The sequence below is a fragment of the Dermochelys coriacea genome, chromosome 2 (genome assembly GCF_009764565.3).
Source record: "Dermochelys coriacea isolate rDerCor1 chromosome 2, rDerCor1.pri.v4, whole genome shotgun sequence".
Classification (NCBI taxonomy): Eukaryota; Metazoa; Chordata; order Testudines; family Dermochelyidae; genus Dermochelys; species Dermochelys coriacea.
In genome coordinates this window covers 50,598,694-50,620,593 of record NC_050069.1, presented here as the reverse complement: position 1 = coordinate 50,620,593, position 21,900 = coordinate 50,598,694, and the positions used below count along the sequence as shown (strand labels likewise).

At 38.5% G+C, this 21,900-nt stretch overlaps 1 protein-coding gene across 14 annotated transcripts in view; it reads left to right on the top strand.

Moving 5' to 3' along the window:
• RALYL (RALY RNA binding protein like) overlaps nt 1-21,900 on the top strand; it is a 629,175-nt gene that overhangs the window by 537,574 nt on the left and 69,701 nt on the right. For all 14 annotated transcript variants that reach the window (XM_038392746.2, XM_043507667.1, XM_043507669.1 and 11 more), the window contains one exon: nt 13,569-13,601. In XM_038392746.2, the coding sequence (XP_038248674.1) occupies nt 13,569-13,601 (33 nt within the window). The remainder of the gene's footprint in view (nt 1-13,568; nt 13,602-21,900) is intronic.

Below are 21,900 nucleotides of genomic sequence, written 5' to 3'. Positions count from 1 at the left end.
TCCAAACATCACAACGGTCAGTATATACAATTTTCAATTATTTATTTGCTAGGCCTTTTCAATCAGACCAAAACAGTATATGCCATTTCCTCCAGGTTATGAGTCTTCTCCACACTTGTTAGCTGCCTTGGGATTTGCAATGATTACCCTCCAGTGATTTTAGTTCCAGCAGGAAATCCTGTGTCCCCTAAACCCCCACTGAATCAGGAATACAGACACTAACCCATAAGGATACATATACAATTTATAAAATGGATAAAAAATATTCCATGAGTCCAGAACACCTGTCACACGGAGGGAAAGGAAGATTAACCCTCTACCCTGGAGAATCTCAAAAGGCGTGTAGGCATTAACCTTCATCAATCCGTGACTATAAACAGGCATGCAACAAAGTAGTACTGATTGTTTGCATTAGCTCAGTTACCACTATTTTCTTCAGCCTACTCTGATGAACTCATTCCAAAAATTTTTTAGACAAGTGCTTGTTGACTTTGTTATACTCTGATTCAGTGTAGGAGGTGGTCAATTGATGTCCACTTTCTTCAAAAAATGATTGAAGTAGTCAAGAGACAGAATCCTAAGTGAGATGGCTGAGTATATTTATTCCCACACTGTTACCGTTAATGGGAAGCAATTTTTTTTGCAGGATTTAGCAACTATTAGCAGACAAGATAAGCAGATTGAAAATGAAACAGTGGTATGGGGTTGCCTTTTTTCCTCTAGAGTTTGCTTCCTTTTGCTACAAGAATGAGAACACTGAAATGAGCAAATTTTCTATTTACAGAAAGGGGATTGGAATTGAAATTGGGGGTGTCATCTTCTGAAAAAAAAGAATGCCCTTTTTTAGAGTTAATGAATGTGTTTTGTAATAGAGCTTGGGACATGTTTTGCCATGGGTGGAGCAGAATATTATACATTTGTGGTATGCAGAGCAAATTCAGTTTAGGCTCTTTGTGTCTCCCTAGTCACACGGACTTTATTAATACTCCTTTCTGTCAGTTTAGGATGGATGGCTGGCAATCCTCCTTCAGCCATGCCCATGCAACCAGACCATCACCCATAAAAACTGAAGTTGCCTTCCCTGAGTACAGAGCTCTGTTTTTCTCTGAGGTTCTTGTCAATCCTCATCTTCGCCAAATAGAATCCAACTCCCAGTTCAGATTGTCTTAAATAAAAGCAAATGTTACTGATAATGTATAGGTATATAAAGGAAATAACATTAACATCCAGGTACAAAATATACTCCCCTAGTCTAATAGTACAGAAAGCTAGGTAACTCTTGAGCATAAGTTATGTTTTGTTCTACCTACCTAAATATGTTACATTGTTAAATGAACTTTATATATATATCTTTTTTGTTTTTAGCCTTTCTACATGCCAAATATTCAGGTCACACCTTTAGTGAAGTGGGGGCAAGGAGAGGCAAGGGTTAGCTAATCCCCTTCTTCCTTTATAGAAAATACGTTCCTTTTGTTATACTAAAAGCCCTATCCAACAAGAACAACGAGTAATGGTCTGAAGTTGCAGTGAGGGAGGTTTTGGTTGGATATTAGGAAAAACTTTTTCACTAGGAGGGTGGTGAAGCAGTGGAATGGGTTACCTAGGGAGGTGGTGGAATCTCCTTCCTTAGAGGTTTTTAAGATCGGGCTTGACAAAACCCTGGCTGGGATGATTTAGTTGGGGATTGGTCCTGCTTTGAGCAGGGGGTTGGACTAGATAACCTCCTGAGGTCCCTTCCAACCTGATATTCTATGATTCTATGATTCTAAGTTATACGTTGTTGATTTGTCAAAACCAGTTTTGTCTGACTCATCCATCATCCCAACCCTTAGCTGATATGAAAATTGGTATGGATGGGAAGAAGTATCCTCTAACTACCTCCAATATCATATGTGCAGTCATAACTGAAGAACATCCACAATTTATTCCTATTGAACAAAGTCCTGAGAGGAATGGGGTGCCTGCAACTTATACTGATGTCAAGGATTTGATGTTTACAAATTGTATAACTAGGTTCAGAGGTTCAATAGAAAACTAGGTATATCTGGCTATATGATTTATATATCTGTCACAAACGTACATTTATACAAAATGACAGGAGCTGCTAAAACACATAACAGGCTTTATCCTGGGCTGACCTCTAAAACTCAGTACACTACATCCAGTTCAAAACACAGCCTGACAAGTGAATCCTGTGCCCTCTACACTATGTCCAATATGTAATATCTTTTTTAGAAACTTGGTCCTGCTTTAAGTGCTTAGTTACCACAAAGAGAAGTCCTATAGAAAACCCTCAGATAGGCAGCCAGATAGACCTGGTCAAAAAACATTGGTTGAATAATTTAGTCAGTGAATGTTGTGATATTTTTCAATTATTCACCCAACTGTATAGGTTGGCTTATCATAATCATGTATGTTAACAAGGAGTGTTTTTCAGAGAATATCCTGTCCTTTTCGTAATGCATTATTTGAAGAATGTTATGTATTGATCCATCTCTCTGCCTTTTATCTTCAAAACTCTAAAGTGGGAAGGGCCTGCCTACATCGTCTCATCTATCTCCCAGCATGCTGGCTGCAACAAATGGAGATGTTGTTTGCTATCCCATGTGGGACATAACTAGGCCATTATCAATCTCTAGTGCTTTCTATCACTGTATTCACCACCACTGAAAAATCAGTCTGAGCTTGAGACTTGACAATGTAGAATATAATGTAAGATTATTCTCTTGTCAGCAAGATTTCTCCTAAGAACTGAGGTGAAAATTGGTCCTAGCTTCGTGCTCTAGGAAGAAAACAACCTAAGTATTATTTCTTTTAAATAATTTACTTTTATGTGTCAGGAATCAGATGATGTAGATAAAAATATAATTTATTACTCCTCACCAGTCAAAGACTAGATGGCAATTTACCATACTCACATCCTGGAAATACTAATTATCTGTGTAAAGAGAATCTGGCAGTGAAAGGATAACTTATTTTAAAATGTATCTAGGAATAAACAGAGGTTTATTTTTTAAAAAAAATCAATAAATAGTTCAAAACTAAAATGTGACAAGTTGGTTGTGAACATTATTTAATATACTGAATCAATTATGATTTTTTAGACAGAAAGGATCTAAAAATGATCAAAGTGCATCTTTAATTGATGACATAGTACAACAGGACAGAAGATTTTTTTTTAAAAGCATAGTGAACAAGTGGCAGAACCTAAGACAACAACTTCTTATTTCCATGTAAGATGATGCATCTGCCATTTTGTGTTATCTAAAGTGCAATAACACATGTGACCTCACGTTCAGTGTTCCTTGCATAATTACTCTGGTCCCACCCATCCCTATCCCAAAATCCTTCTTTGGAACACATTAGTTGCACTGCATAGTTAAAGTTGATTGAAACAGGAAGTGGAGCTCTCACTGAAGTGGCCAAAGAGGAAGGGGAGATGTAGGGGCAGAACTGCTCTTCCAAGCCCAAAAGAGAAGGAAGAGCTGCACTTCCCCTCCACTAATTTTTCTTTATTCATAGATTTTAAGATCAGAACAGACTACTATGATTATCTTTCCTGACCTCTTGTATAACACAGGCCATAGAATCTCACCCAGTAATTTCTGCATCAAACCCATAACTTCTGTTTGAGTTATAACATATCTTATAGAAAGATTTAAAGACCTCAAGTGCTGGAGAATCCACCACACTCCTAGGTAAGTTCTTCCCTTGTGGTGCATTACCCTCACTGTTAAAAATGTGCACTTTTAACCTCTGGTTGTACTGCCAAATGGAAGGTCACAATGGCACTGGCCATTATAAGGACAATCACTTCCTTTAGGTGACAGTTCATCACCAGTCTATGGGCCAGACTCTTCCATTATCTAACTCCACTGGCATCAATGAGAATTAAAACGTTGGATAAAAGTAGCCCTGTGTATGCAAAATATATATGTTTGCCTTTGCTGAATATATGTAGGCTTGGAAGGATTACATTTTTAATCACTAAATGTTGTTTAACATCTATTTGCAGGTGTGGCAGGGCAGGGCAAATCAGGCCTAGAGCTGCTCCTTAATCTGTTGTTCTCTGGTGTGGCATTTGTTACCCATCACGCACATACCCCAACATTTTCATGCAACTGTTAAAATTTAAATTGATTGAAAAATTTAAAAAAATAAACAGAGATACTATCTGTCAAAATTGTAAAAAATAAAACTAGAATTCTGCCAAGCCTAAATATATTGGTCCCAGTATGTGCCCCTTCATCTCAAACTACAGTAGATGTAAAACTTCTCCTGACCTCTGATGGACTCATTGCTCCTGTCTTGCTTTAATAATTTACAACACACATACTTAACCTGTGGAACTCAAACCACAAGTTATGACTGAGTCCAAAAGCCTTAGCAGGCTTCAGTAGCAGAAAAGACGTTAATATGGACAATGAGAGCATCCAGAGTTATATTATTAGATAGGACTTTGGTCTGAAATATCCCCAGTTTAAACTTTTGAAAAGCACCTAAGAGATGTAGCATCCACTTTCAATGAGACTGAGACTCCTAAGTGCCTACATCACTTTTGAAAATGGAATTAGGCTCCTGAACCACACAGGTGCTTTTTAAAAAAGCATCCCAAATCTATTGCAAAGCACTTTTCATTTGGAGAAGGAGGAGTTGCATTAAGGGGTGGTATTTGGGGGCTGGAGTGTTTTGGTTTGTGTTTTCTTTCGCATTTTAGAGAAGCTGTTTGGCTTACTTTAGTTTGCATTAGTATTTGTGTTTTCAATATATGGCAGAGGTGCTTTTTATTTTTGATTTGTGTAAATTCAAATAAAATATTTGTTCTATTATGATAATGGGGAAAAGAATATTATGCTTCATTTCTTTGTTGTTTTAAAACAGCTGTCACCACCTTAAATTTCACCCTAATGGCACAAAGCACAGAGAAAAATGAACAGAGATGAAATGCTGTACTTATTTAGTGCTTCAAGAGTTTTACCCATAGCACTAAGGGAAAGATTTTCAAATTATTTAACATGTTGGTAAAAAATGTTGTGACTGCCAAACATTCTGTGTACCCCTTTCATCTTCATCCTGAAAACTTAAATAGCCATACTAGATCACACCTTGAATGCAGTTAGTCCAGTATTCTGCTTATAGTACAGACCAGTGGTTAATGCTTCAAGGACTATGAAAATGCTCTGTAATACAAATTGCCAACATTATAATGCTGTTTATGGGAACCAAGGGAGAATGTAAAACCTTCCAGAATAGAGCTGGTCAGGAATTTTTCAATTAAGATTTTTATCAGAAAATGCTGATTTGTCAAAAATAAAATTTTTTGAAGAAAAGCATCAGATTTCACAAAACTTTTATTATGAAGATTTCTCAGGTCCAGTAACCATGAATGGTGCACTAATTCAAAAAATATTCTGAATGATCATTTGAGTAGTAACTAGAGCTGGTCAAAAATTGAAATTTCCATTTTTTCGGAAATATTAACTTTTTGAAATTTGTTTTTCTTCCAAATAGAAATAAGGTGAAAGAAAAAAAATACTGTTTTGAAAATGTCCCATGAAACTGAATTTCTGAAAAAAAAAATCCATTTCAGAAAATTTTCATTTTGGAAAATTTCAGAATTTCAGTTTAGAATTTGTTTTTTAGTTTGAAATTTAATTTCTGTTTTTTAAATCTTTTTATATTATTTTACATGATGGCATGTCACTACTAGTACTGCAGTATCCACATGAAATAATGTAAAATAATAAAAATAGTCTAAAAATGATAATCCCCCAAATAAAATAAAATTAAAATTGAAATGATTACCTGTTCTGTTCATCCCCTCTGGGTCACCTGGCATTGGCCACTGTTGGAATACAGGATACTGGGCTTAGATGGACCTTTGGTCTGACCCAGTATGGTCATTCTTTCGTTCTTATGAAAATTTTCCAACACAAGAATATTTTTGCTTCAAAAAATCTTTTGGCCTTGGAATTTTTCATCAAAGTCAATATTTTTTTCTAAATGTGTTGATTTTTACAAAAATTGCATTAAAAAAAATTTTAGATGAAAAATTTGCAGCCTGCGCTTATGGTAACTTGTCCTTGTCCATCAACCATCAACTTAAAGGGTCATCGATGAGCAAACAACAATAGTTGCAAAGCTCAATTTTCTGTGATTTAACATCTGTTTTTGTTAAATCTCTGCTTCTGGAACAGACAGGATGCACAAGGACAGATCTGTTTGACACGTAAATAAGTCAACCAAATAAATTAAGAAAAGGAATACTTGTGGCACCTTAGAGACTAACAAATTTATTTGAGCATAAGCTTTCGTGAGCTACAGCTCACTTCATTGGATGCATTCGGTGGAAAATACAAAAATACCATAAAACTACACAGCCAATCCATGAAGTGACTGAAGTTCAAAATGCTTTTCGAATAGCAAAACTTTCTTACATTAATAGCATATAAAGTTGAACTGTTAGATTCCTATCAGAGGAATTAACTGTTCAGATCCTCCAGATCACAGTACTGTTGCAGTTGCCCTAAAGCAAAAGGAAGAGGAGGAGGAAGAACTAAGTTTAAACCCTATATTGCATATCATAGACCTAAGAGCCATTTCCTTGGTTTTGCACATCAACAGCAACCCTATATCAGCAAGTGACATACATTTTTAGCCTTCTCTTGGCCAATTTGCATATCATTATTTGCAAAGTCAGGGTCCTGGTTGGAACATGTCGTCATCATGAATAGGTCGGAGTATGAACAAGAGGCTACTAGGCAGCTCTCCAACACCACTTTCTACAAGCCATTACCCTCTGATCCCACTGAGAGTTACCAAAAGAAACTACAGCATTTGCTCAAGAAACTCCCTGAAAAAGCACAAGAACAAATCCGCACAGACACACCCCTAGAACCCCGACCTGGGGTATTCTATCTGCTATCTGCTGGAAATCCTGGACGCCCCATCATCTCAGGCATTGGCACCCTGACAGCAGGATTGTCTGGCTATGTAGACTCCCTCCTCAGGCCCTTCATTACCAGCACTCCCAGCTATCTTCGAGACACCACTGACTTCCTGAGGAAACTACAGTCCATTGGTGGTCTTCCTAAAAACACCATCCTAGCCACTATGGATGTAGAAGCCCTCTACACCAACATTCCACACAAAGATGGACTACAAGCCGTCAGGAACAGTATCCCCGATACTGTCACGGCTAACCTGGTGGCTGAACTTTGTGACTTTGTCCTCACCCATAACTATTTCACTTTTGAGGACAATGTATACCTTCAAATCAGCGGCACTGCGATGGGTACCCGCATGGCCCCACAGTATGCCAACATTTTTATGGCTGACTTAGAACAACGCTTCCTCAGCTCTCGTCCCCTAATGCTACTCTACTTGCGCTACATTGATGACATCTTCATCATCTGGACCCATGGAAAAGAAGCCCTTGAGGAATTCCACCATGATTTCAACAATTTCCATCCCACCATCAACCTCAGCCTGGACCAGTCCACACAAGAGATCCACTTCCTGGACACTACGGTGCTAATAAGCGATGGTCACATAAACACCACCCTATATCGGAAACCTACTGACCGCTATTCCTACCTACATGCCTCTAGCTTTCATCCAGATCATACCACTCGATCCATTGTCTACAGCTAAGCTCTACGATATAACCGCATTTGCTCCAACTCCTCAGAAAGAAACAAACACCTACAAGATCTCTATCATGCATTCCTACAACTACAATACCCACCTGCTGAAGTGAAGAAACAGATTGACAGAGCCAGAAGAGTACCCAGAAGTCACCTACTACAGGACAGGCCCAACAAAGAAAACAACAGAACGCCACTAGCCATCACCTTCAGCCCCCAACTAAAACCTCTCCAGCGCATCATCAAGGATCTACAACCTATCCTGAAGGACGACCCATCACTCTTACAGATCTTGGGAGTCAGGCCAGTCCTTGCTTACAGACAGCCCCCCCATCTGAAGCAAATACTCACCAGCAACCACACACCACACAACAGAACCACTAACCCAGGAACCTATCCTTGCAACAAAGCCCGTTGCCAACTCTGTCCACATATCTATTCAGGGGATACCATCATAGGGCCTAATCACATCAGCCACACTATCAGAGGCTCCTTCACCTGCGCATCTACCAATGTGATATATGCCATCATGTGCCAGCAATGCCCCTCTGCCATGTACATTGGCCAAACTGGACAGTCTCTACGTAAAAGAATGAATGGACACAAATCAGACGTCAAGAATTATAACATTCAAAAACCAGTTGGAGAACATTTCAATCTCTCTGGTCACTCAATTACATACCTAAGAGTGGCTATCCTTCAACAAAAAAGCTTCAAAAACAGACTCCAACGAGAGACTGCTGAATTGGAATTAATTTGCAAACTGGATACAATTAACTTAGGCTTGAATAGAGACTGGGAATGGATGAGTCATTACACAAAGTAAAACTATTTCCCCATGGTATTTCTCCCCCCCACCCCACCCCCCACTGTTCCTCTGATATTCTTGTTAACTGCTGGAATTAGCCTACCTTGCTTGTCACCATGAAAGGTTTTCCTCCTTTCCTTCCCTGCTGCTGGTGATGGCTTATCTTAAGTGATCACTCTCCTTACAGTGTGTATGATAAACCCATTGTTTCATGTTCTCTGTGTGTGTATATAAATCTCTCCTCTGTTTTTTCCACCAAATGCATCCGATGAAGTGAGCTGTAGCTCACGAAAGCTTATGCTCTAATAAATTTGTTAGTCTCTAAGGTGCCACAAGTACTGCTTTTCTTTTTGATGTAAGTGTAAGTATGCTCCACTGAATGATGTATTTTAGAGTATCCTCCATGATTCTGGAAGAAGCTCTTGTAAAGTTTTATGTTCTCTTTTGTGCTATACTACTTCCTGTATTGCTAGATGTTCTATAGAAGTATCATGAAAAGTCTTTCAGAAGCCTTTTCACCACCTCAAGGACATAACAGACTCTACTAAAGCAGCAGAAAGCTATGCATGCCAACTGCAATGTGGCTGCTGGTGCTAGGTATAATGGAATCAGTATTTTGAGGCTGTAAATCCAGACAAGCTGACATCAACAATAGAGTCAAACTCCATTTCCTGAGACAGTACACCTTAAAGGGGCCTTATTTTCAGAAAGTGCTGAGTTATCTACCCTCTGAAATTTGTTCTCAAGTTTGATGTACAAAATCGGGTGACATTTTTGGAAATCTTAGTCTTAGTTTCTGAACTTTGCTTTGTTGGGTACAGAGTAGACTGTTTTGTCACACTTGAGGTAGCAGAATAAGGTAGCAAACAGAAATACAACATGATTGTTTTTTGTCCACTCCTTAGCTATGAATTTTGAATCATCAGCAATAAGCATATATTGATTCCAAATGAGTTATCTTAGAGGACCACTTAGCTGAATTCTATTTGCCTATCTACAATAATGATGTTGTCAATGATGTATCCAAATTTCGTGTAAATAGATTTTGGGAAGGAGAGATGGGATGGTTTAGTCTGAAATGAAATAGATTTATGTATGTTGAGTTGTGTCCCAGATATAAAAAGGCATCTTGCCTATAATCTTAATTAGAACAATTATGCTAAGGTTAAAGGTTTAGAGTTTACCTCAGGCTTTTCCAGTCCTCTATATGTGATTTGTTGACAGATTGTAGAGATAGATGTTGTAGAGACTGTTGACATATATTGCATTATTCTAGTTTTTATAGTCTAATGTGTATGATTTTTTTTAGAAACTTTGGAAAAGTAGTAAATCTACTACATGACAAAGGTATCATTGGATGCACATGGTATCAAGTTAGTTGTTCCAATAGGCGAACTGAAAATAGGCCAAGAATCATGCAATGTGTTAAAAAAGTGTATATGTGCTATTGAGATTCCCTTTCATTAGACATTTTTCCCCCATGAGCACTGCAGGTTATGGGTGATAAAAACATTGCAAATCAGAAAGATTCTAGCACCCAGATTTTAGAGATAGCAACAAATCATACGTTATAAAATATATCATTTCATTGTGTCATTACTATTACTGCATTATTTTTAAAATATTATTGTATTTATGTATTTATTTATTTATTTCAGATCTAGTATTCCTGAATTCTTTTAGGGTTTGATCCCTTTTTTTTTCTTAAGAGCAAACATTCCTCTTCTAATAGTTTGTCTGCTGAAGAAATATCTCAACTTCTTCTGCAGCAACCCAGGATTACCTTTTAGGATGTGTTGCTCTTAGCTATATAAAATGCTTTAAAACTCTGAGGAATTTTGGGTTCTGAGTCGCTGGGAAGGAAGTAATAATTGATAACATGGATAGATAAATACTGCCGCTAAAGGATATGTAGTATATTCTTTTACATTGAATTGCAGTTTTAGAGCCTTTATATTAATTTTTATGCACTGAATTACCAGTTACAATAAAAGGCCAATGGATGATTGTATTCTCTTATTACCTAGAACACTTGAACTAATTTAAATTTAATTTAATTAAAATAATGCTGCATATTATCTAAAAGCATTTAGACAAATATATATATTTATATATATATAGAGGGGGTCAAACTTAGGCCAGCACAGTTAAAGTAAATGGAATTTCATCTTGAGAATTAATTTCAAATAGATTTTTAATTGCAATATTTTATCCAGAGAACATTACCTCAAACATTTCCTTTGTGTATTATACCCACCAGATTATGTCCTTCATCAGAACACTGATGTCCCAGAGCTCTCCTCATGACAAAATTGTTGCTTTAAGACTGCACAAAAACACAGATGTGCTTTCAGTTCTCTTTCATCTTTACTGTTATGAAGAAAATATCAGAGACCAAATCTTATGAGATTCTTATGAGGGCTGGATCACCCCCTTGTGTGGAAAAACCCACTGGAGGGATGATAAGGGAAAAGGAAACTCTGTAAGGATCATCACAGAGTGTCTACCTGTTTTATTCATAATGGGAACAGGACTTGCACCTTACAAATGGAGCCACAGGGCCCACCCCCAAAATATGGATCCTCTGGGAGGAAGCCACAGCCATCTATATGGAGGCCCCCACTGACCATCTTGCTTCCTGTCAGCTTGGCATAGAACTTGACAGGCACTAGTGACTGTCCAGGGAGTTCTGCAGTAAAGGTAATACAGTCTTACACTGTAGTATCTTTCCTGGGCTATGATATATATCCACTCACAAATACATCAACACAGGGCCACCCAGTCCCTTCCTCCTCCTTCTACAATGGATCCCAACCCCACTGGGACTTGAAAAGGGCAGATGCTGCCATGGAGACAGATGACTCTATTCTTAAGTGCTAGAGAGGAGGGAGAAATGTGCACAGAAAATACATTGTGGTGCATTTCTGGCATCTACGCAACCCTTACTTAAAGCAGTGTGAAAGCTGCATTAAAAACTCAGGTTTCAGTCCCAGGAAACTATATTTCATGTATATTGTATCCAAGTCAAGAGCAAGACAGGTACTTAAGCGTTCCCACCAGTAATCTTAGAAACCTCTTCCTGATAATTAAATGCTTTGCAAAAGTTGATGAACATTACTAAAAGTAAACGTAATACTTGAAGTTGACTGTCTTTAGAATGTGCTAAGATGAATACATGTTTGAAAACAAACTTCTGGCTAGATTATTATAAACATTTGTATGAACCCTAATTTTGTTTTGACTAAATCTTTACTATATCATGTACCTAATAAAATTGTGGGGTGGGGAGAGAGTAGATTTTGAGAAATACATTATTTTGTAGTATTTTTGTTTAGTGTGGTTGGATTTTTGTGGTAGTTAAGGTGTTCAGTTCCAGAGACATGCCACCATTTCTCTTTGGCTATCATCGTTATTAAAAAGACGCTAACAAATGGTTTTATAGAGTTTGTTTGGCTTTTTATCTTTTATTCTTTGTAGTACTCTCTTACAAATGCAATTCACCCATGTACAGAGGGCCTATGTGTACTCTATGTGCCACTTATATTTCACCTAAGTTCTCACAATACGTCTGTAGAGTTTTTCTTTTAAACCCTCTACACAAGGCCCTTTACTGACGTTCACATCCGCTTAATGTTATGTACACCGAAACACCGACACATCTGCCAGAAGTGCCTGAGCTGAAAGGGTGATGACATTCTACAAAATGGATGATACGTGGCATAACAAGGCAAGGGAGATAGCATGTGTGACAGGTTGGATCACAGAAACCCTCTTGGGGCTGCCACCTGATGTGCCATGACTACTTCTTAAGTGCTAGAGAGGAGGGAGAAATGTGCACAGAAAATACATTGTGGTGGGTTTCTGGCATCTACGCAACCCTTTCCCTGCCCTCCCAGCTTGGGACTTATGGGTTATGATATAAATCCACTCACAAAACCAGACTAGTGCCCTGCCTGGTTTGAGCCAGACCCGCCAGCCTGCTGCAAACCCAGACCCAGGTCTGAACCATGTCCCCTAACAGCTGTAGGCTTAAACTGAAAGCAGCATAAGAAGTGTTCCTGTCTTTAACACTCAGATGCCCAACTCCCAATGGGGTCCAAACCCCAAATAAATCTGTTTTACCTTGTATAAAGCTTATACAGGGTAAACTCATAAATTGTTCGCCCTCTATAACACTGATAGAGAGGTATGCACAGCTGTTTGCCCTAACCCCCACCCCAGGTATTAATACATATTCTGGGTTAATTAATAAGTAAGAAGTGATTTTATTAAATACATAAAGTAGGATTTAAGTTGTTCCAGGTAGAAACAGACAGAACAAAGTGAATTACCAAGCAAAATAAAATAGAACACGCAAGTCTATGTCTAAGAACACGGAATACAGATAAAACCTCACCCTCAGAGGAATTCCAGTAAGCTTCCTTTTACAGACTAGTCTCCTTCTAGTCTGGGTCCAGCAATCACTCACACCTCCTGTAGTTACTGTCCTTTGTTCCAGTTTCTTTCAGGTATCCTTAGGGGCGGAGAGGCTATCTCTTGAGCCAGCTGAAGACAAAATGGAGGGGTCTCCCACAGGCTTAAATAGACTTTCACTTGTGGGTGGAGACCCCATCCTATCTCCTATGCAAAGTTCAGCTCCAAGATGGCGTTTTGGAGTCACATGGGCAAGTCACATATCCATGCAAGACTCCGTTTTTAGTAGTAAAGTATCTTCCTGAACTGGAGCATAGGAGAAAAAGAATTTGACTTCACATGGAAGTAGGCAGCATGGAGGGGGAACATATGAGTGGGATGAAAATGCTTCTGTTACACTGCTTATCAAGTCAAGTGGCCTTCCTGTGAAATGCACCCTGAAGTGGGTTTAGTTTGGATCAGGCCTCTGGTTTGCTGCTTTGTCAACATTCTACCAGTTGAAGTCATTGGGAGTCTTGTAACTGATTTCAATGGGAGTTGGATCAGAACCTTGATGCTCTGCAATTGCTGCCAGATTGTGCATTATCACCATATAAAGTGCAATAGATCCATTAGAGCCTTTTAATTCCATAATTTAAATACTATACAATATAATATGTGTATATATATATTTTTTAAAATATCTTTTATTTACTTAACAGACTTGATTCAAAGGAACCTTTCCTGTCTGTTGGGTGAGTATGTTTATATATGTATATAGATCTCTATATTTTAACCATTATACAATATTGTTGATGCCATTAGACCAATAAAATATAAAATGTTGAAATGTTAAATTCTCTTATTTAAATAGTCATTCATTACTATACCTAAGCTTGGAAAGCATAGATTTTGGTCAATAAATGTCAGCAGTCATTGATTTCTCCTTCCACCCAAACATTACAAAAAATGTTTTGTTTTTGCTGATTAACTGAAATGAACAGATGAGATTTTTACATATATGTTAGATGATGCTCTTGTATACAACTGTTGTATTAGTTGTCTTGATGTTGTTCTATCAGTTAATATGAATTTCATGTTACCAAATTTATTAATTTAGAATGAATTTTGACAGTATTTTAATACAATTAACATGCTGTTTTTAAAATGTCACTACTAGTGCAAAAATTAAGTTGATAAAACTATTTGTAAATATTGCTATTTTTCATTCAAATTTGTAAAATATAAAATCAGATCTTTTTCAAGCTTATGAACCATGTGTATATTGGTATGTGTGTTAAAACAGTTATAAAACTTGTAACCTCACATGCACTGTCACCAATTTTCATACTTCGTTAATTCAAGCAATTCTTCCTCTGTTTAAAGCATTATTTTTAAACATGTTGTATTCTGGAAAACAGTACTCACTTGGTAAATGCACTTTTGTTTGTATATCATAAAGGTAAGTATTACTATTGTATTTTTGAGTCACAGCTGCACTCTTCTTAGTCTGTCTTCCCTGTATCAGTATCACTTTTCTCTAAATCTACTCTAACACACTGTTTTCTCTCTTTCTTCTTTCCACTTCACTCTCCTTATTTTTTTCTATCCAATTCTGTCTTCTTGGTCTCTTCTCATTCCCTCATGCTTTCTCCTTGGTTCTCAGTCCTCAAAACTATAGTATTATATACTGCTAAGAATATATACAACAGGCAAAGGGTCCTGATGCAAAGTAGTCAGGTAAGAGCTAATCTGAGCACATAAATGATCCGTAACTTCCAAACCATAGTATAAAACCAAGGAGTCAAGAAATGCTTCATAACTGGTATATATAAAATAAAAGCAAACCAGAGAAGCATATGAGTTATGGAGTCAAAAATGTAGTGAAAATAGGGACCAGATTCCTCAAACATTTCTGTCCACAAATAACTGAACTCATATGAGTTGTCTCAATGATGAAAATGAGACTGTTGCATGAATAAAATCACACGCATCAACATATGCCAGATTATGCCCAATCTTTCTTAGTTCCTGCCATATAAAGTAACTAAGATTTGTTTGGTCATATCTTGAATTAATTGGATACTTTTTTCTCTTTTCTTACTTTTGACATATAGTTTAATGTTTTTTTCCTTAGGCACTCAGAAATATCTAAAGTGAATAAAATGCTTTTTTAACTTTGTTCTTGCTTTTGCACCCGCATAATATGAATGACCAAATGAATTATTTCACAAATTTGTGTTGCTAATTCTCACAATTTTTCAATTACCATGATATTTGGTGTTTTTCTCAAATCCCCAGCTTCTGAAATCAGGTGATTAGAGGAAAATCTCTGTTTTCATTAAAAAAAATGTTTATATCCCTTGTGGTTATAGAAAAAATTAAAACTTGGCACAAGTGTACCATAGAGGCTCAAAAACCAGAAGGCAGATAAAGAAAAATATCTCATAATTAATCATTTATAATCACATGATTTGGGGGGACTATCTCATGATTTTTGAATGTTTGGGGTTGACAATACTGCATTTGTTTTTAGCTACCACTCTGTAGAGTCAATTTACCCCCAACACAACATAACAACTCTGTGATTTCGCTGCTCAAACTAGCTGCTTCCCAGGAGGGATAATCTGAACAATGAAACCCAGGCTCTATGCAGAACTGTGCAGAGGTTTGTCTGGGGCACATCCTTGTTTTCCTCAGTTGTAATTATCATATGTCAAAATGCAAAAACTTCCCTCATCTGTAACTTCCTTGCCTATCTACTTGCCTTTTGGCATTCCTATGTAGCCAGGAAGAAGAAACAGACTTGCTGAGTCATAGGCCTGAGCAAACAGGTCGCCTTCTTAGTGCTGAATCAGGGATTTACTCCACCTAATTGCAAACTGATTTTTGTTTTAATTTGTTCAGAGACTCTGCTCCCATGCTGAGATGCTGGATTTCAAGTTTCAGCCCAGAATGACAGTTGAAGCCATAAACTCCTGAAACTACATTAAGTGCTTGTAATAGAGCTGCTGACTCAACCTTAATTAGAATAGCACATGTGTACCCTGTAATGCCCCTTACATTTAGAGTAGGACAAAACAGCTGTCTAAATTAATTTTGGATGCTTACAGATGATTTGGTTCTGCAGGTGAGCTTTTCGTTTATCTCCACTATGCAGTGGAGACTTGCTTGCACCTTCTCATTTTACTGCTAGCGAATGATAATTATACTTTTATTATTATTATTATTGCAGTGTCTAGGCTAATGACCAATAGGGATCTTTATGATTGCTTTTGTGCGTTTGTATGTGCGCATGCTATGCAAAGCAATATTAAATGTAGCAACCTAAATGCCAAAGGCTAATTAGACGTGTGGAAGTGATGAGGAGCTGTACTGCCCCAGTGGGAGCTCCGGTGAGCATAGGCAGAGACTCACGGATTGTCTACACACGGACACTTAGAAAATTAATCTGAATTAACTAAAGGTGTAAATTTAAAGATGTGTAATTAAAGCACCGTAAGCACCTCTGAGGACACTCTTTGGGCTTGTCAACAGTTAAAATGCTGCCGCTGTGCTGTTTTAGTGTTTCAGTGAAGACATTTCCTACACTGACAGGAGGGCTTCTCGCATCAGCACTGGTAATCCACCTCCCCGAGAGGAGGTAGCTATGTCAACGGGAATTCTCCCATCAACTTAGTGCTGTCTATACCAGGGGTTCGGTCGGTTTAACTGTATCATTAAGGGGTGTGGATTGTTCACCCCCTGAGTGAAGTAGTTATTCTGACCTAATTTCCTAGTGTAGACCAGGCCTTATTCAGAATAACAGTAGCCATGGGACTTGTTACATAGTGCAGCAATGTGCACTACAGGATGCGACTTCTAAATGTGTTGTGGACTAATTGGTCTGTGTAGACCTTGCTGGTGTGCAGTAGAAGTTCACTGGTGGACTTTCACACCACTGTTTCTAGCACTAGAGAACTTTTTGCGTGTGCCAGCAGGATCCATGTGGACCAATTAGCGCACAATACATTAGTGTGCTTTAGAAATCATACACCTGTAGTGCACATTATCACATCATGTAGACAAAGCCTTTATTCTGTTTACCTTAACCCGCTTTGAAAATTAATTTAGATTAACTTTCCTGAGCATCTCCATGCAGACAAGTCCTTAGAATGGTGTGGCGTTTATTCTCCTTTCCAAGGATGGCCATTTCCACAGGCAAAGGTGGAGGAGAATGATGCCCATTTCCTCTTTGCCCCTCACCACCCTCCTGGGGCAATTTGCACACCTGGAGTACATGTGTGTCATAGTCCCTACATTTCCTGAACAAAGAAGATGTGATTATTCCCCACCAAAAGGGATCACTATGATCATCTAGCCCGACCCCCTTTATTACACAGGCCACAGAACATTTCAGAATTAATTCCTGCTTGAATTAGAGCATATTATTTTTAGAAAAACATCCAGTCTTGATTAAAAAATTTCCACCACAACCCTGGGTAAATTGTTACAATGATTAATTACCCTCGCTTCTAAAAATGTGTGCCTTATTTGCTGCCATTTAATATGTCACATTTGGGTTCCATTCAGAAGGGTCATGACAGGGAGAGAGACAAATACAGCTGATTTTTTTTTATGTCTTTCAGCCTCTGCCAGCTGCACAGAATAGGTTTACTTGATAAGCAGGCAGTAGCTTTTCACTGTGATTGGCTTTGAAAATCCATTCACTTTAAACATCTTGTCAGCTGAGAGTCAAACTATTTCTCGTCCTTTTGTGTAGATGTTTTAAAAAATCGAATCCAAAATGCTAATTTTTCAGATCTTTTTTCAAGCTTAGTCATTTGCGATAAACATTACACATTTGGAAGAGGGATGATCTGGAGATGGGGAAAGTGGGCTAGGGGTGGGATTGACTGGGATGTGAAATGAGTTGGTGGTCAGAGTTTATTAGGGGTTGTCTACACATGAAAGTTAATTTGGATTAAGATATGTGTCTGAGTTTAATGCACAATAGTTCTTCCTAAATAACTCCATGTCTGGACATTCGTATTCCAGAAAAAGAGGGTCTTGTTCCGCTTTAGCATAATCTCCTTTGAAAGTTATTCTGGAAAGTTAAACTCCATGTGCAGATGAGAATTTACACAGTGAACAATTGTTCTCTTATGGAAAATCACATAAACAAAATTGGCACTAATTGACACATTTTTTGACAATCTCAGCAGAGACCCTATCACCTGAATGAGCTACCCTATCCTCAGTAGGATCCCAGTTCAGGAAAGCACATGGTTAGGTGTTGTCCTGAAAAGATGTGCTTTCTTGAATCATGATCCAGGAGAGGTCCCTCTAGAACCAAGTAGGGAAACTTTGATTGCATGGGATGATGAAGCTCGCAGCGCTGTCCTCCAGTGTATGTGACTAAATTCTGGAAAAATTTCATGCTACAAAAATTGGAATTATTTTCAGACACTTTTAAAAAAGCAATGCCAAGTCCTGCTATAAATTTCCCCCCTTACATATCTATATTTCCTTACAGTATTGTCAAACTACATAAAATCCTTATTCTCGCTCCTGGCAAAGCTATTTCTATAAATTTTATTTGATGCTTGCTTAATATAAAATCCTTCAATTTTATTTATAATGCAAACTTCTGGATTAAATAAACACACAACAAAATCTTGCATACATAGCATAATTTTAAACCAAACCTTTGCAATTTTTGTACATTTCTAAGACATAGGTATTTCATCCCCAGACTGTAGTTTAGATATAGGACACAGCTCAGAAATGGAATTATACCTCCATCTCATTTGCCTTAGAGGGATATATAATAATCTATGCTTAAACTTAAGTAGCATGTTTAGTGTTGGCTAAATGGAACCTGTTTATTTATTTACTGTATCAACCGTCCATCCTCCTAAATAATCTTTATTTTAATTTTGCATTCTTTTTTCCACTGACTTTTGCAAATATCCCTCATGACTGCTAATTTTTTTTAAAAAAAGTAGGGAATGTCTCTCTAGTATTTTGGTGCAGATCTGCTCCTGGCTTCATGGTTCAGGGATTTAGTTTTCTCTCCTGTACCGTTCCTTCCTGTCCAAGAGCCCACGGAGGAAGCTCTGGGAGTCCAGGGAACTACACGTGGGTAGGGAACAGAAAAAGGGAAGGCTGGGGGAATATGTGAATTATCTGCACCTTCTCAGACGTGCACCCCATTTGAGTCCCACTGGGAATTCAGATAAGAATTAATGCAGTCTGAGCCTGTCTATGTTAACTTCCTGCTGCTTGCCTCTTTGTTATGGACCATCAGCCGAGGAAGCCCTGGCTGCACTGCAGGCCAAATGGAGACATTTTACTGAAGAGCTAAAAAGGGACGGTCCCAAAGCCAGTTCTGAGGTACAGGGTCTCCTGTAGATCATCTAGTTGCCCCATGGATTTTCGAGTTCTGGGGGAAAAGCATCCTGTTAATTTCAAGGTTGGAGGGCAGTGCAAATTTCACCCCTCAGAACTATTTGGAGAACACTCTTCCAGAGGAAGTTTTGTAGATTTTTAATTTCCATCAGAAGGAGCAATCAGGCCCTATATGAATTAGCTATTTCCTTTGATTATATTTTCCAACCGATATTTCTGTTTTCTAAGGTGCTCAGTAGAGGTTCTTTCGTTCGAGTTCATTAATTCCTTGAACAAGCTTTAATACATACAGCATGAAGCAGAATAAGAATGCCATGGCAGCACAGCAAGATTATTTCGATAACAATGTCACAAAACCTTAACCCCTGACTGGCTGATGGGAAGGGGGAGTCCACTATCCCTGATGCTCTGCTGCAGCTTTTAACTGTCAATGGGGAAAATACTTTCCTTGAGAAGAGAAAAGTGGAGGATAACCAGAGTGAGGGAGAGGGCAGCTTTTAAAATTAATAGTTAAAAACTTAGCAAATTCTGCAGCCTTTTGTCGCATTCTTACTTGTGTGCCAGCTGCTCAGCGTGAGTAATGTTCTCAGGACCATGTAGATGGTGAAAGGAGGGACTACACACTTGAATATAATAATTCTAACTTATATAGAGCTCCCTCTTTGCAAGGTAGCAACCGTATCTTTGACTGAAAATCACTTCAGGCTCTGTGCTTGGAATTTATTCTTCCCAGGAGACAACAGTTACCTTAAATACAGGGCACTGCCAAAAAAAGTGGAAGAGATTGAGTTTTGCATTTTGTATAACAGCAACGTGGGGGGGGTTGTCACATTCAGATGTCAAGGAGTTCACAATGGCCCTGCATTTCACTTATTGCTAAATAGGAAGGAGGTGTAGCTAGATCCCAGATAACTGGGCAGGAGGCTAATACAGAATGAGGGTCCTCATATGGAAAAGTTTGCAAACCACTGTGCTATACTTTAAAAGAGCTTTACTGGATACACAATATTCCCAGTAGCTTTCCACAAGATTTAAGATTTAATATTCTCTGTTTCCTATCAGGCTAATTAAGATTCTTAAATAATCACCTCATCCACCCACAGCACTGACTCTCATACTAGTTCATACAGAGCTCTTTGCTTGAGGATCTTCCTGAAAATCTGAGATTACTGAGAGTTGGATAGAAAGGGTGCAGCTCCATTTCCAATTACTACCTCTCTCAGTGTGTTGGTAGTCTCATCTTGTCTCTGTCTGCGTAAAGACTCCAGCTTATTTATTGTTACACTCAGCTGCAGTCTAAATAACAGTAGTATTGCCCCAATGTTTCCCTGATTATTTCCATTACGCACACACACACACACACGTACTAATACTTCGGGCAAGGAAAGCTTTTTCTAATGCCATTAACTTTGATTAGCGACAAACTGACTGAATGAACACCCTAAGAAATCCCTGTTCAGCTCTCTGACCTTAAAATCATTACTTACGTTGCACTTCATAATTGAGAGAGCCAATAGAGCATGAGATCACTTTTCCCTCTCCTGGTTATTCCATTTGCCCTTCTCTTTTTCTCTGTCTCCTTCACTTCTGTTACCCAAGACTACCTTTCCATTACTGTTTCTCTGGAAGCAGTATGTAAGTAGTATTTTTATGCTCTGGGTTAATATCAAATCAGTAGCATAGTAACCCTCTGCAGATAAGGATCCTGGTCCCATCTATACAAGAGGGCCTTTTGCTCCAGCTTTGCTGCTCACTGTCCTTGACAAAAAGCCTATTTTGTTGTGGTCATAGGAAAACATGTTGAATTTCTCCTGCTACTTATAAAGCTTCTTGGGCTTCACAAGAAGTAAAGTGTTTTCAGGGTTCTGACACCTTTTTGGCCTCCCCCTCCAAAGCCTCTCCTGAGTACAGTAACAGGCAATGCTAGAGAGGATAATTCCTTCCTAAAGCAGCAACTGGATGGCAAAGCAGAGCAAGTGGTGGTATGTTGCAAAAAGAGAGCTTACTCAATTAAAAACAAAAACAGGTTGTAGCTTGGAATCTGAAGCATGGTGTTGAAGACACTGTTTTCTTCAGGGTTCTCTGCTGTTTTGGAAGCAGTTTCCTTTCAACATACATGATACAGAATTGGCAAACACTCCCTTACACAGGGTTCATCAGATGTACATACAGACAGATACCATAAATGCAGTAGCTGAGGAAACACAGTTGCACAGGATACAGAGATACAGATACCTATTCTTGGGAGTGACTATTACTAATTGTTAAACATATACCTTAAGATGAGTGCCAGTGGTGGGACCGGGGAGTTGAGGCAGGGAAAGAACTCTGGGGAGAGGAAACTGCAATGTATCAGGAGTTCCTGAAGGAAAACTCATGGAAGGAGAGAACTCCGAAGCACTGTGGCACTCTCAGCCATACACATGCAATGCAGACATGCCAAACCCACAAAAACCCCCGCAGAAATTGGGCTTGTTTTTGGCATAACTGCTTGTGAGTTGCTTGTTGGCTTAAGTTTTTGGCTTGTAGCTTGTTGCTTGTTGTAGCTTGTTGCTTTTTTTTTTTGATTGGCTCCTGGCAAGCAGAAGCAAGGGGGCAAGCAGGGACAAAGGGGGGAGAGAGTCAGGGGTGCACAGCAGGCCCACCACAGTCCCAGACTGCATG